General features: G+C 41.5%; 1 protein-coding gene across 1 annotated transcript in view; it reads left to right on the top strand.

Moving 5' to 3' along the window:
* Nucleotides 1-764: 764 nt before the first annotated feature.
* The window catches only part of PYGO1 (pygopus family PHD finger 1), a 29,057-nt gene continuing 18,899 nt past the window's right edge, over nucleotides 765-10,922 (top strand). The window contains exon 1 of the mRNA XM_004779223.2: nucleotides 765-955. Within this exon, the coding sequence (XP_004779280.1) occupies nucleotides 907-955 (49 nt within the window). The 5' untranslated portion in view covers nucleotides 765-906. The remainder of the gene's footprint in view (nucleotides 956-10,922) is intronic.

The raw sequence follows: 10,922 nt of genomic DNA, 5'->3' as shown, positions 1-10,922 counted from the left end.
CTCTTTCAGATCCCTGGCTGCGAGGCCAAGATGCCTGCTGTGGCCTCCGACGAAGTTCGGAGATGCCATTTCCTCCCAGGAGCGTGGCCCGGGCCGGCCAGCCGCAGAGCCGAACGTCCTCAGGCCCGGAGGGCGGCGGGGGAGGCCGGGCGCGGGGCTGGGCGGGGCGGCCCCTCGGCGCGCGACGGCCCGCCCCGGCTGCCAGAGCCGCGGGCCCGCGAGTCCCGGCGCGGAGCGAGAGGCGCGCGCGGGCCGTGGGGGCTGGGCCGAGGCGGAGCGCGAGACGGCAGCGGCGGCGGGCGCCGCGGGACCAGGCAGCGGCCCCCGCCCCCCGAAGTCCGTCCCCGCGCGGGGCTGGGGAGCTCAGGGCGGGGAAGCCGCGGGGCCGCGCCACGTCCCTCGCCCGCCCCAGAGCGGGTTTTGCAGGCGGTGCCAGGCTGGGGGCTTTTGTGTCTGCGACTCGGGAGCGGCGAGAGCGCAGACCTCCTCCTCAGAGGGCGCTGTGAGTGCGCCGCCAGGGCCCGGCCACCCGCCTCCTGCCTCCCCTGTCAGCGGCTCCCGAGGCGGCGGCGGCGGCGAAGAAGAAGGAGTGGGAGGAGGCGGCGGCGGCGACGCACTCGTCCTCCGCACATGCCGGCCCCGGGCGGGGGGCCGCCCCCAGGCCGCGCTCCCGGCCGCCGCCGCTGAGCTCGGCCAGCCCCCGCACGCCGCCCGGCCGCCCCGAGGCCTCGTCTTCCTCCCAAACTTTGCAAAGTCGGCCCGCGTCCCCGCCGCCCTCGGCCGCGCCTCGGCTCCGAGGCTCGCCTCGCAGCCGCAGCGGCCCCGCGAGGAGGAGGAGCCGCCGCCGCAGCATCAAAGAGACCGAATTCCCGCGGCCTGGGGGGGAGTCATGCTTTGCGGTCTGTAATGTCAGCAGAACAGGAGAAGGATCCCATTTCGCTGAAGAGAGTTCGAGGTAACCGGGAAGGGCACGGGATTGGGGGATTCGGGGTGAGTGGGGTGCGCGGGGGCCGCGTGCCCGGCCGCTGGGAGGCCACGGGGCTCTGTCCGGGCCTAACTCCGCGCAGCCCGCGCGTCCCGCCTGCGCCCCGGGGCCGAGGCTGCGTTTCGAGGCGCGCGGCCCCGGAGCCCGCTCGCCCCAGACGCCCGCGCGGAGCCCTCGCCTCCGACTTTGTGTTAGGCGGCAGTTGAAGCCGCGCTCAGCATCCCTCCGTACCCCGCTCCTCTCCCACCTTAGCTCGTTCGCAAGACAGCACAATAGGCACCTCGAAGGGGGAGAAAGAAACACCCCCTCCCCGGCAGAGACCACGATCGGTGCCCACCCCCCCAAAAAGTAAGTTGGGCTGCTCAAGAGTTGACGCTTTGAGGAGGGTGTACCGGGCCTTCGCGTCTCTCCCAGCCCCCTTCCCACCCCCAAAGGCAACACAAATATACAGCGTATTTTCCTTGGGTTGAAGAGGACACACTATATAAATTCAAAAGGCATTTTCTTTATGGGCTTCTGGATAAGAATCAAATCACCTAAAATCAATTTTATACGTGATTGGTTTGCGTGTTCCTTGCACACTAGTTAGGAAATTTCCTGCTGCCTTACTATCGAAGAAAAATCGGAGGGAACGCCGTACCAGACAAAAGATAATGCGTGTAAGTTCACAGATGCCAAATAGCGGCTGGAAATTTGGGGGATATCCTCCAGCTTTTATTTTCAACTCTAAGTGGGGTTAAGGCTGAAAGTCCCAAAGTTGAAATAACACTGTTCATTAAGCAAATATTTATTGAACATGTACTGTGTGCTGTGCACTGTTCTTGGCACTGGGGTACAACGGTGAACAAAGCAGGGAGAGTCTTCACCGGGTACCAGTTCACACTCTAAAGAGATAATGAACAAAAGATAGAGAATGTCAGATAGTAAGCGCTCTGGACATAAACAAAGCAGGTAAAGTGGTTAGGAAATACATAAGAGGTGGAGAGGTCTAGGTTATGTGTAAGAGGACTGATCTAGAAGATGATGTTTGAGCCAGGACCAAAGGAAGTGATAGACCAGAGCCATATGGGTATGCGTGGGAAGAGCAGTCTCAGCAAAAGGAACAGCGAGTGCAAAGGCCCTGGGTCTGGAACTTGCTGAGTGTATTCAAGCAACAGCAAAGAACTTTTGGTAACCGGCAGAGAGTGAGCAAAGGGAGAGTAGTATGAGCTGAGGAGAAAAGGTGAGAAGAGGTATATATATCATTTATTTGAAAGAGCATGCATGCGCACGAGGGGAGGAGGGACAGAAGGAGAGGGAGAAGCAGACTCCCCGCTGAGCAGGGGCTCAATTCTGGACTCTGAGATCATGACCTGAGCCCAAGGCAGACACTTACTGACTAAGCCACCCAGGCACCCCAGGAATTATATTTTTAGCAGGGTTTCTCTGCTGCCCTGTGGGGGAACAAGGGGTGAGGCAGGGAAGCTAGTTAGGAAGCTACTGCAATAATCCTTTCATCCAAACAGGATAAAGTGCTTTATAAATCAGTAAGTAGTAAGGTAAATTTCCAACTAACTTAAGAGATGTAGAGATCAAGAACCACAGTCATTCATCTATGTTTTTGTTCCATGTGACTGCAGATTAGTCCCAGAGAACCGGATTGTAACACAGTGACAATGTCTTGATGATCCAAAAGACATCACTTGTGTATTTAGGTAAAGATTGATTTTCTTAGCAATTTAAGCAAAAACATAATTTAGAGCAGAATATTGTTTTTAAGAGCGCATGCATGCTCTCTCAGAATATTGTTTTTAATACCAGCATAGGTTTTCTATTGCAGTTTCCTTTTCTGTTTGTGGTTTTGAGTTGCCAAACCCTTTAAGGAATAGACCTTTCTGAAATACAGTTATTCCTCTGATATTTTTGCCCTGTTATTTTGCCGATTATTATAAATTACTTTGGGGTTGAAGGAAAAGAAAGAGAGTTCTCAGGTTTATACCTTTGAACTCAATTATTATCAGTCTTAATCAAATGTAATTTTAAATAAAATGGATGGATATTTTGCTGTAGATCAAGAGCACGGATTTATCTTTATTTTGTTCCAGCTACTGCTTTTAAGTTTGGTGCCTTAGCTGTGTGTAGTCGGCTCAGGTGTCAGCTCAAGAATATTCTGCAAGTTAAGTACCAGAATAAAAGGCAAAGAAAGCACTTTTCAAAATGAAAAATCACAATGAGGAGGAGTTTTTTATAATAAGTCACTTTGTAGTGACTATAGCATTAATTTTTAAAATATTTTGGATTATTTTATAAAAGGTACCAGAATATCTATATGAGTGATTCTGAAACACAATTCAGCTGAACTTGACTGCTCTGCAACTTTTTGTTGTAATTTATATCCTAAGACATGCAGGATGTGGTCTTTGCAGAATACAAACTGTGAACAGTGCTTCTTAAACTGTTTACCATCTACCAATGTATACAGACAGACTTTTAAATAGTTATGTGTTTGTTTCATGTGTATTATAAAAAATATAAGTCATCAAACCTCTTGTTTAGTTTAAGGCTAAGATACACACACACAATTTCAATTTGAAGAAATTATTAAGACAGTGTCACAGATGGAACTGAGATATGACAAAATTATGACAACATGACTAAGGACTTTACAGTAGTATGCTTTGTAGACCAAAAGTATCATATCCCCTGGGATATTTATTAAAAATGTAGGTTTCTGGGCCCACAGAATCAGAATTTCTGGGTGATTTCTCTACATCTTTAACAAGATCCCCTGTGTTCCTTATGCCTACTAAGGTTTGAGACCCAATGATGGTAGGCCTAGATTGAAAAGGTGAGTGGACAAGAGGAAGCTGATTTGGGGGTCTTCTAAACCTGTCCTGATATTTTAATATTAGATTCAGAATTGCTATTTAGTGGCAATGTATCTTACTCTTATTTTCTACCAGTTGTTACCATCCTCAGCCCCTCAGGCCTTGATTATAAGAAAGATCCATGAAGATAGGTACAATATCTTGGTTATCTTACTATTTCTCCCCTCATTGTTTTGCCTGCAGTATATGCCAAATGAATGGATGAGTGAATACATGAAGTAACTCATTCATATATTTATGCTGATTTTTGATAGTCTGTTCTCTTAAAATGTTACCTGTCATCCTTATTTTAACCAATATTCCCATTATGCAGTATTCTCAGAACTCTTAGGTGTTGATCTGATCACAATATCAATTCATTTATTCAGCAAATATTTATTGAGCAGTCATAGCACTAGACAGTGGAAATATTGATTAGGAAGACATAATACTGTTTTCAAGAAGTCTTTAGGATACAGACAAATAAGTAGTTAGAAAGAGCATGAGAAGTGCTGTGATCATCTATAGGAAATAATGGAACCTAACCTATCTTTAAGGGAATCAAGGAATGCCTTCTGGAGAAGTGTTCTAAGCGTTCTAAGAAGCAGTGAGTGTTCCTTTGTGGAAATGATGTAGAAAAAGCAGCAAAGACAATGGGGATGAGAAAAAGGTTTAGTAAGTCAGAAGTGGTTTTATAAAGTCACTTCTGGGAAAAAGCACATTTTCAAGTAGTAAAAATTGAGAGATAAAAATGTGATGTAAAGAAGCATGGTGGTAGACAGAAAGACATAGCTAGTAGGTTGGAAGGATACAATTAAGAGAAAGTGTCTTTTTTTTTTTTTTTTCCTTTAAAGATAGGCAAACATACTGGTAGACTTACAAAAGAACCTGAGAGGGGAGAAACTGAAAAACATCAGAAGAGAGGATAATTCATTAATAAAACATTCAATACATGTTTTTGAATATGTACCATGTGCTAAGCATTCAATGTGGGAAGCTAGAGGTGAGACAGAAAAGGCTTCTTTCTCGTAAGTCACATCTCTGCAGGTGAGAGAAGGAAATAGAATGAAATGAAGAGGTAGTCATGGAGAAAAAAAGAGCGAAGAAAGAAATTTAGAGGTGAAGAAGGAAGTTGCACATTCATTCCAGATGAAGTGTTTTTAAATAGAGTTAGACATGGCATTGGAGATGTTGGGATTTGGTTTAGAATGGGATAATAGCATAGAGATATCATAAAAGTAGTAAAAATATACTTGTAGGCCATGTTGAATGAGTGTATGGAGGATTTGAATTCAGACTGGAGATGAAACTTAATTTAGGTAGACATAAAGTAGAGGGGAGGAGCCAATCGAAGTCCAAAGGAAAGATTTTAGGGGGTTTTGCTGTTTTATTTTTTAATAAAAACGGCTAAACATTATCAGGAAAATAAAGGCTAAACATTATCAGGAAAGTAGTTTGATTTTCAACACCTTGCATGAATATCCCCCTGAGGTGTTTCAGTGTGCACAATGGATATACATGGTTTAGAACTGAGGAAAGTGGGCTGAGCCAGAAATAGAGATCTGGAAGTTATCAGTAAACAAGTAAACTAATTGATGCCTTGGGAGTAGATAACTCACTTGGGAGAGTAAGAAGTGAGAAGAGAAAAGCAGTGAGAAAAGCAACTTTGAAACTAGTGTTTAGAAGACAAAGGGTGAAAAGAGGACTCTGAAAAGCAGAATGTGGAAGAATAGCCCGAGAGGTAGAAGGAAAAACCAAAAGAGGAGAGTGTCACAGAAATGTAGAAGGAAGAAAAGATTTATGAGGGGAAGATAAATGAATTTTGTTTTTAGTCTGTTGATTGAAATGTATTTATCTGTGAGATGTCCAGTGTGCTCTTCCTCCCACACTCCCTGTCTTGGTGAACATCATTTATCCAGGGACCCGAACCCATCTTCCACTCCCAGCCAACACTTTCCCAAAGTCCTAGAATACCTGTCTCCTTTCCACATTTTGAACCCACCATCTCCTTGACTTTTCTATAACCACTTCTTTAGTTTAGACTTCATCTTTTTTATTATTATCATAGGCCTCTCACTGGTTTCCTGGCCTCCCGTCTTGTCCCTCTTAATCCATTTTCCACATTGCTACTGCTGATGATTAATAACTACTATCTATTGAGTACTTACCAAGCAGCTTGTTAATTGTTTTAAATGGATGTCTTATTTAAACCTCTCAAGAACCCTTTGAGTTAGATGTTACTGTCATTCTAGGTTTACAGTTGGCTGACTAAAGCTCAGAGAGGTCAAGTACTGTGTGGTTAAATAACACTCAAGTTTACCTAGTTAGTAAGTGACAAAGCTAGAGCTAAACTCTATGCCTGAAAGTCTTAGTTAACTGTGTTTCATTGCCAGTGTGCTCTAAAACACAATTCAGTCATGTTACTCTTTTTTTTTTGTAAAACTCTTTAGTTGTTCCCCATTATCTTTGGATAAAAATCCAACCTTCTCATATTGGCTTTTTTTTTACTTGGTCCAGGCCTACCCCTTAGTTCTCTAATCTTCATATTCCATGAAACGGTCTCCTGTCCAGGTGTGAGATAATCACATTCCCTTTTTAGAGGTTCTCATGGTTTCTCTTGCCTTTAAACCTTTCTCGCACATTCTGTTCTGTCTGCTAGGCTTGCCCTCTTTTCTCCTCACCTTTGGTAGAATACCCATCCTCACAGCTTCAGCTTTGTTGAAACCTCCTGGGATGTCTTTTCTGATATTCCTCCCTCAGTCACAATTAGATGGGACCTCCTTATGTTCCCTCCATATCTTGTGCTTTGTCTGTCATAATATTTATTGCATTAAATTTAAGAATTCCAAAAAAAGAAAGAAAGAAATTGTTTTCTGTAGATTATGGGATCCTTATAGGGAGGAATTACTATTTTTTAAATTTACCTGTTTACTTTTAAAATCAGAAATAGAATATACGTTCTAAAATACACATTCTAAAATATAACAGGTAATGTGACCAACATTCACTTTTAGGTGTATTTAATCAATTAATAAGTAAAAGACAGCGTATTTTTTCTTGTTTTGATTAGGAGTGGATATGAACGGAAAAGAAAGTACTCTCCCTTTATGGGAAAGACAATGAACCAAAAAAAATTATAAAAGCAGAAACCCCTCATATTTCATAATTTTGCCGAAACAGAAAGGTATAAGCTGTTTATTATGTGATTTTTATGAATATTTGCAGGTTTTTTCTCCTTTAGTTTTGAAGTTTTTTGTTTCAAAATTTGGTTGACTTTGTTCATAAAATAAGTTTGTTATTAGAGTCATTATTGTATAGAGTCAGCTTCACACATGAGTGCTAGCTACCCACCCTCCATAAGTTTACATCCGTTAGCAACTTTAAACCTCATGCACCTCAGTAATAGAAAGATCATTAGTCTGGGGAGAACAGCTGGTACAGGAACCACAAATATTTGGAACCTTAAATCACAGATGTTGAGGGTTTTCAGAATTTAATATTTATTACATGCCCAGATTGATCTAGGTTCTGAGTATCACATGGCAGACATTTTCTGCCTTACATTCTAAAAGAGTATAATGGCATTTTCATTTCAATCATATAAGGTCATTCCTTTTTTTTAATTTAAATTTTTTTGTGTTCCAAGATTCATTGTTTATGCACCACACCCAGTGCTCTGTGCAATACATACCTTCCTTAATACCCACCACCAGGCTCACGCATCCTCCCACCCCCCTCCCTTCCAAGGCCATTTCTTATAATACTGTATTGACATATAAATTCATAATATTTTCTTTCAATGGTAGAGACCAGTGTTACAGAAGTGCATATTTCAGGTGAAGGCAAAGCTTGTTAGTTAAGATGTTCACATCCATAGTAAATGATGGAATAAACTGACATTATATCCCAGACTTCTGTGCTATTATGAAAAATTGATATTTTCCACTGAATGTGTTGACAATGCTTGATATGAGATCTTTTGATAGGGCATTAAATACTATAGAAACTGAAATGAAGTGATACTATGGTATAGTTTAGTTGAAAGGAGAGCAAAATGAAAACTAATATTTGAGAGTTCACTGTGTGCCAGGCAGTACAGTTAAGCACTGCCTAGTCATTTCAGGCTGCTGTAACAGAATACCATGGACTGGGTGGTTTATAAACAATAGCAATTTATTGGGCACAATTCTGGATGCTAGGAGAGCCAAAGGAGCTCTCCTAGGTCTGTTTTATAAGGACACTAATTCCATTCATTAAGGCAGGGACTAGTCACCTCCCACAGTCCCTCCTCCAAGAACCATCAAACTGAGGATGTCAACACGTAAATTTTTTGGGAGGGACGGAGACTTGGTTTCTGTCATTTAATCAGCATAGTAATTAGAATGCATACTTACTTGAACTACTTTTGAAGTAAAGCTGTTTTTGAGGGAAAAATGTAAAATATAAAAAAAATTATGGAATATAGTTGACACGGTGTTACATTAGTTTCAGGTGTACAACATGGTAATTTGACAACTCTATACATTACACTATTTTCACTACAAGTGTAGCTACCTTCTGTCACCATATATTGCTATTACAGTCCTCTTGTTGACTGTATTCCCTATGTTGACCTTTTATCCCCCAGACTTACTCATTCCATCACTGGAAGCCTGAATCTCCCACTCCCCTTCACCCAGTTTTCCCTTCCTCCCATCCCCTCCCCTCTGCCAACCACCAGTTTTTTCTCTGATTTTTATGGGTCTGTTTTTGTTTTTCTTGTTTGTTTTGTTTTTTAGATTCCACATAAAAGTGAAATCGTATGGTATTTGCTTTTCTCTGTCTGGCTTACTTCACTTAGCATAATGCCCTCTAGGTCCACACATGCTGTCCTAAATGGCAAGATCTTTCTTTTTTATGGCTGAGTGATATTCCGGTGTGGGGAGTGTGTGTGTGTGTGTGTGTGTGTGTGTGTCCATATCCCATCTTCTTTATGCATTCATCCAGCAGTGGGCACTTAGGTTGCTTCTGTATTTTGGCTATTATAAATAATGCTGCAGTAAACATAAGGGTGCATATGTTTTTTCAAATTAGTGTTTTTCTTTTCGTTGGCTAAACACTCAGTAGTGAAATTAATGGATCATATTGTGTTTCTATTTTTAAATTTTTAGGAAACTTCCATAGTGTTTTCCATAGTGGCTGCAACAATTTGCATTACCACCAGCAGGACCCAAATGTTCCTCTTTCTCCGAATCCTTGTCAACACTTATTTCTTGTCTCTTTGATACTAACCATCCTGACAGGTGTCAGGTGATATCTCATTGTGGTTTTGATTTGTGTTTCCCTGATGATTAGTGATGTAGAGCATCTTTTTGTATGTCTGTTGGCCATATATATGTCTCCTTTGACAAAACGTTCATGTCTTCTATCCATTTTTAAATCATCAGGGTTTTTTTGTTACTGAGTTTTGTTACTGAGTTGTGTAAGTTCTTTACTTATGATATTAAGCCCTTATGAGACATGTTATCTGTGAGTACCTCCCATTCAGTAGGTTATCTTTTCCTTTTGTTGATGGTTTCTTACACTGTGCGGAAAGGTTTTTTATTTTGGTGTAGTTTCAATAGTTTATTTTTGCTTTTGTTTCCATTGCTTTAGGAGGCATATCTAGAGAAATGTTGATATCAAAGAATTGCTATCTGTTTTCTTCTAGGAGTTTTGTGGATTCAGGTCTCACATTTAGGTTTTAATCCATTTTAAATTTGTTTTGTTTATGGTGTGAGAAAGTGGCCGCATTTCATTATTTTTCATGTAGTTGTCCTCAGTTTTCCCAGCACCATTTATTGCAAGACTATTTCCATATTTAAAAAGGATTTATTTATTTATTTGAGAGAAAGAGAGTGTGAACAGGAGAGGGGCGGTGGGGTGGGGGGAATCTCAAGCAAACTCTCTGCTGAGTGTAGAGCAGGGCTTGATCCCATAATGCTGAAATCATGACCTGAGCTAAAATCAAGAGGCTGACACTCAACCAACTGAGCCACCCATGCAGCCATTGAAGACACTATTTTTTTACCATTATGTATTCTTGCCTTCTTTGCATACAGTTGGCCGTATTAGCATGGGTTTATTTCTAAGCTCTATTCTATTCTGTTGATCTTTGTGTCTGTTTTAGTGCCAGTGCCATATTGTTTTGATTACCACAGCTATTTTAGTATAGCTTGAAATCTGGGATTATGATACCTCCAGCTTTGTTCTTCTTATTCAAGGTTACTTTGGCTGTTTAGGCTCTTTTGTGGTTCCATACAGTTTTGGGGATTATTTGTTGTAATTCTCCAAAAAATGCTATTGGTATTTTGATAAGGATTGCATTGAATCTGTTGTTGCCTTGGGTAATATGGACATTGTAACAATATTAAGTCTTCCATCCATGAGCGTGAGTATCTTTCCATTTGTTTGTGCTATCTTCAGTTTTTTTCAACAATGTTTTATAATTTTCCGAGTAAACATCTTTCATCTCCTTGGTTAAATTTATTCCTGGTATTTTATTCTTTTTGGTACAGCTGTAAATTGAATTATTTTCTTGATTTTTGTTGTTGTTTGGTTGTTTTCTTCATTTTTCTGCTACTTCGTTATTAGTGTATAGGAACACAACTGATTTCTGAGTATTAATTTTGTATCCTGCAACTATACTGAGTTCATTTGCTACTTCTAATAGATTTTTGGTGGAGTCTCTAAGGTTTTCCATGTATAGTATTACATATTATCTGCAAATTGTGATGGTTTAACTTCTTCTCTACCAATGTGGATGCCTTTTATTTCTTTTTCTTGTCTGACTGCTATGGCTGGAATGTCCAGTACTACGTTGAATAAAAGCAGTGAGAGTAGACAACCTTGTCTTTTTTCTGATCTTAGAGGAAAAGCTCTCAGTTTTTCATCGTTGAGTATGATGTTAGCTTTGGGTTTGTTATATATGGCCTTTATTATGTTGAGGTATGTTCCCTCTAAACCCACTTTGTTGAAGGTTTATATCAGGAAAGATGTTGAATTCTGTCAAATCCTTTTTCTGTGTCTACTGAAATGATCATATGGTTTCTACCCTTCATTTTGTTAGTGTG

The sequence above is a fragment of the Mustela putorius genome, unplaced genomic scaffold (assembly GCF_011764305.1).
Source record: "Mustela putorius furo isolate JIRA1106 unplaced genomic scaffold, ASM1176430v1.1 tig00000660_pilon_pilon_pilon, whole genome shotgun sequence".
Taxonomy (NCBI): Eukaryota; Metazoa; Chordata; class Mammalia; order Carnivora; family Mustelidae; genus Mustela; species Mustela putorius.
Note: the sequence above shows the minus strand (reverse complement) of the source record. Positions and strands in the feature narration are given on the sequence as shown.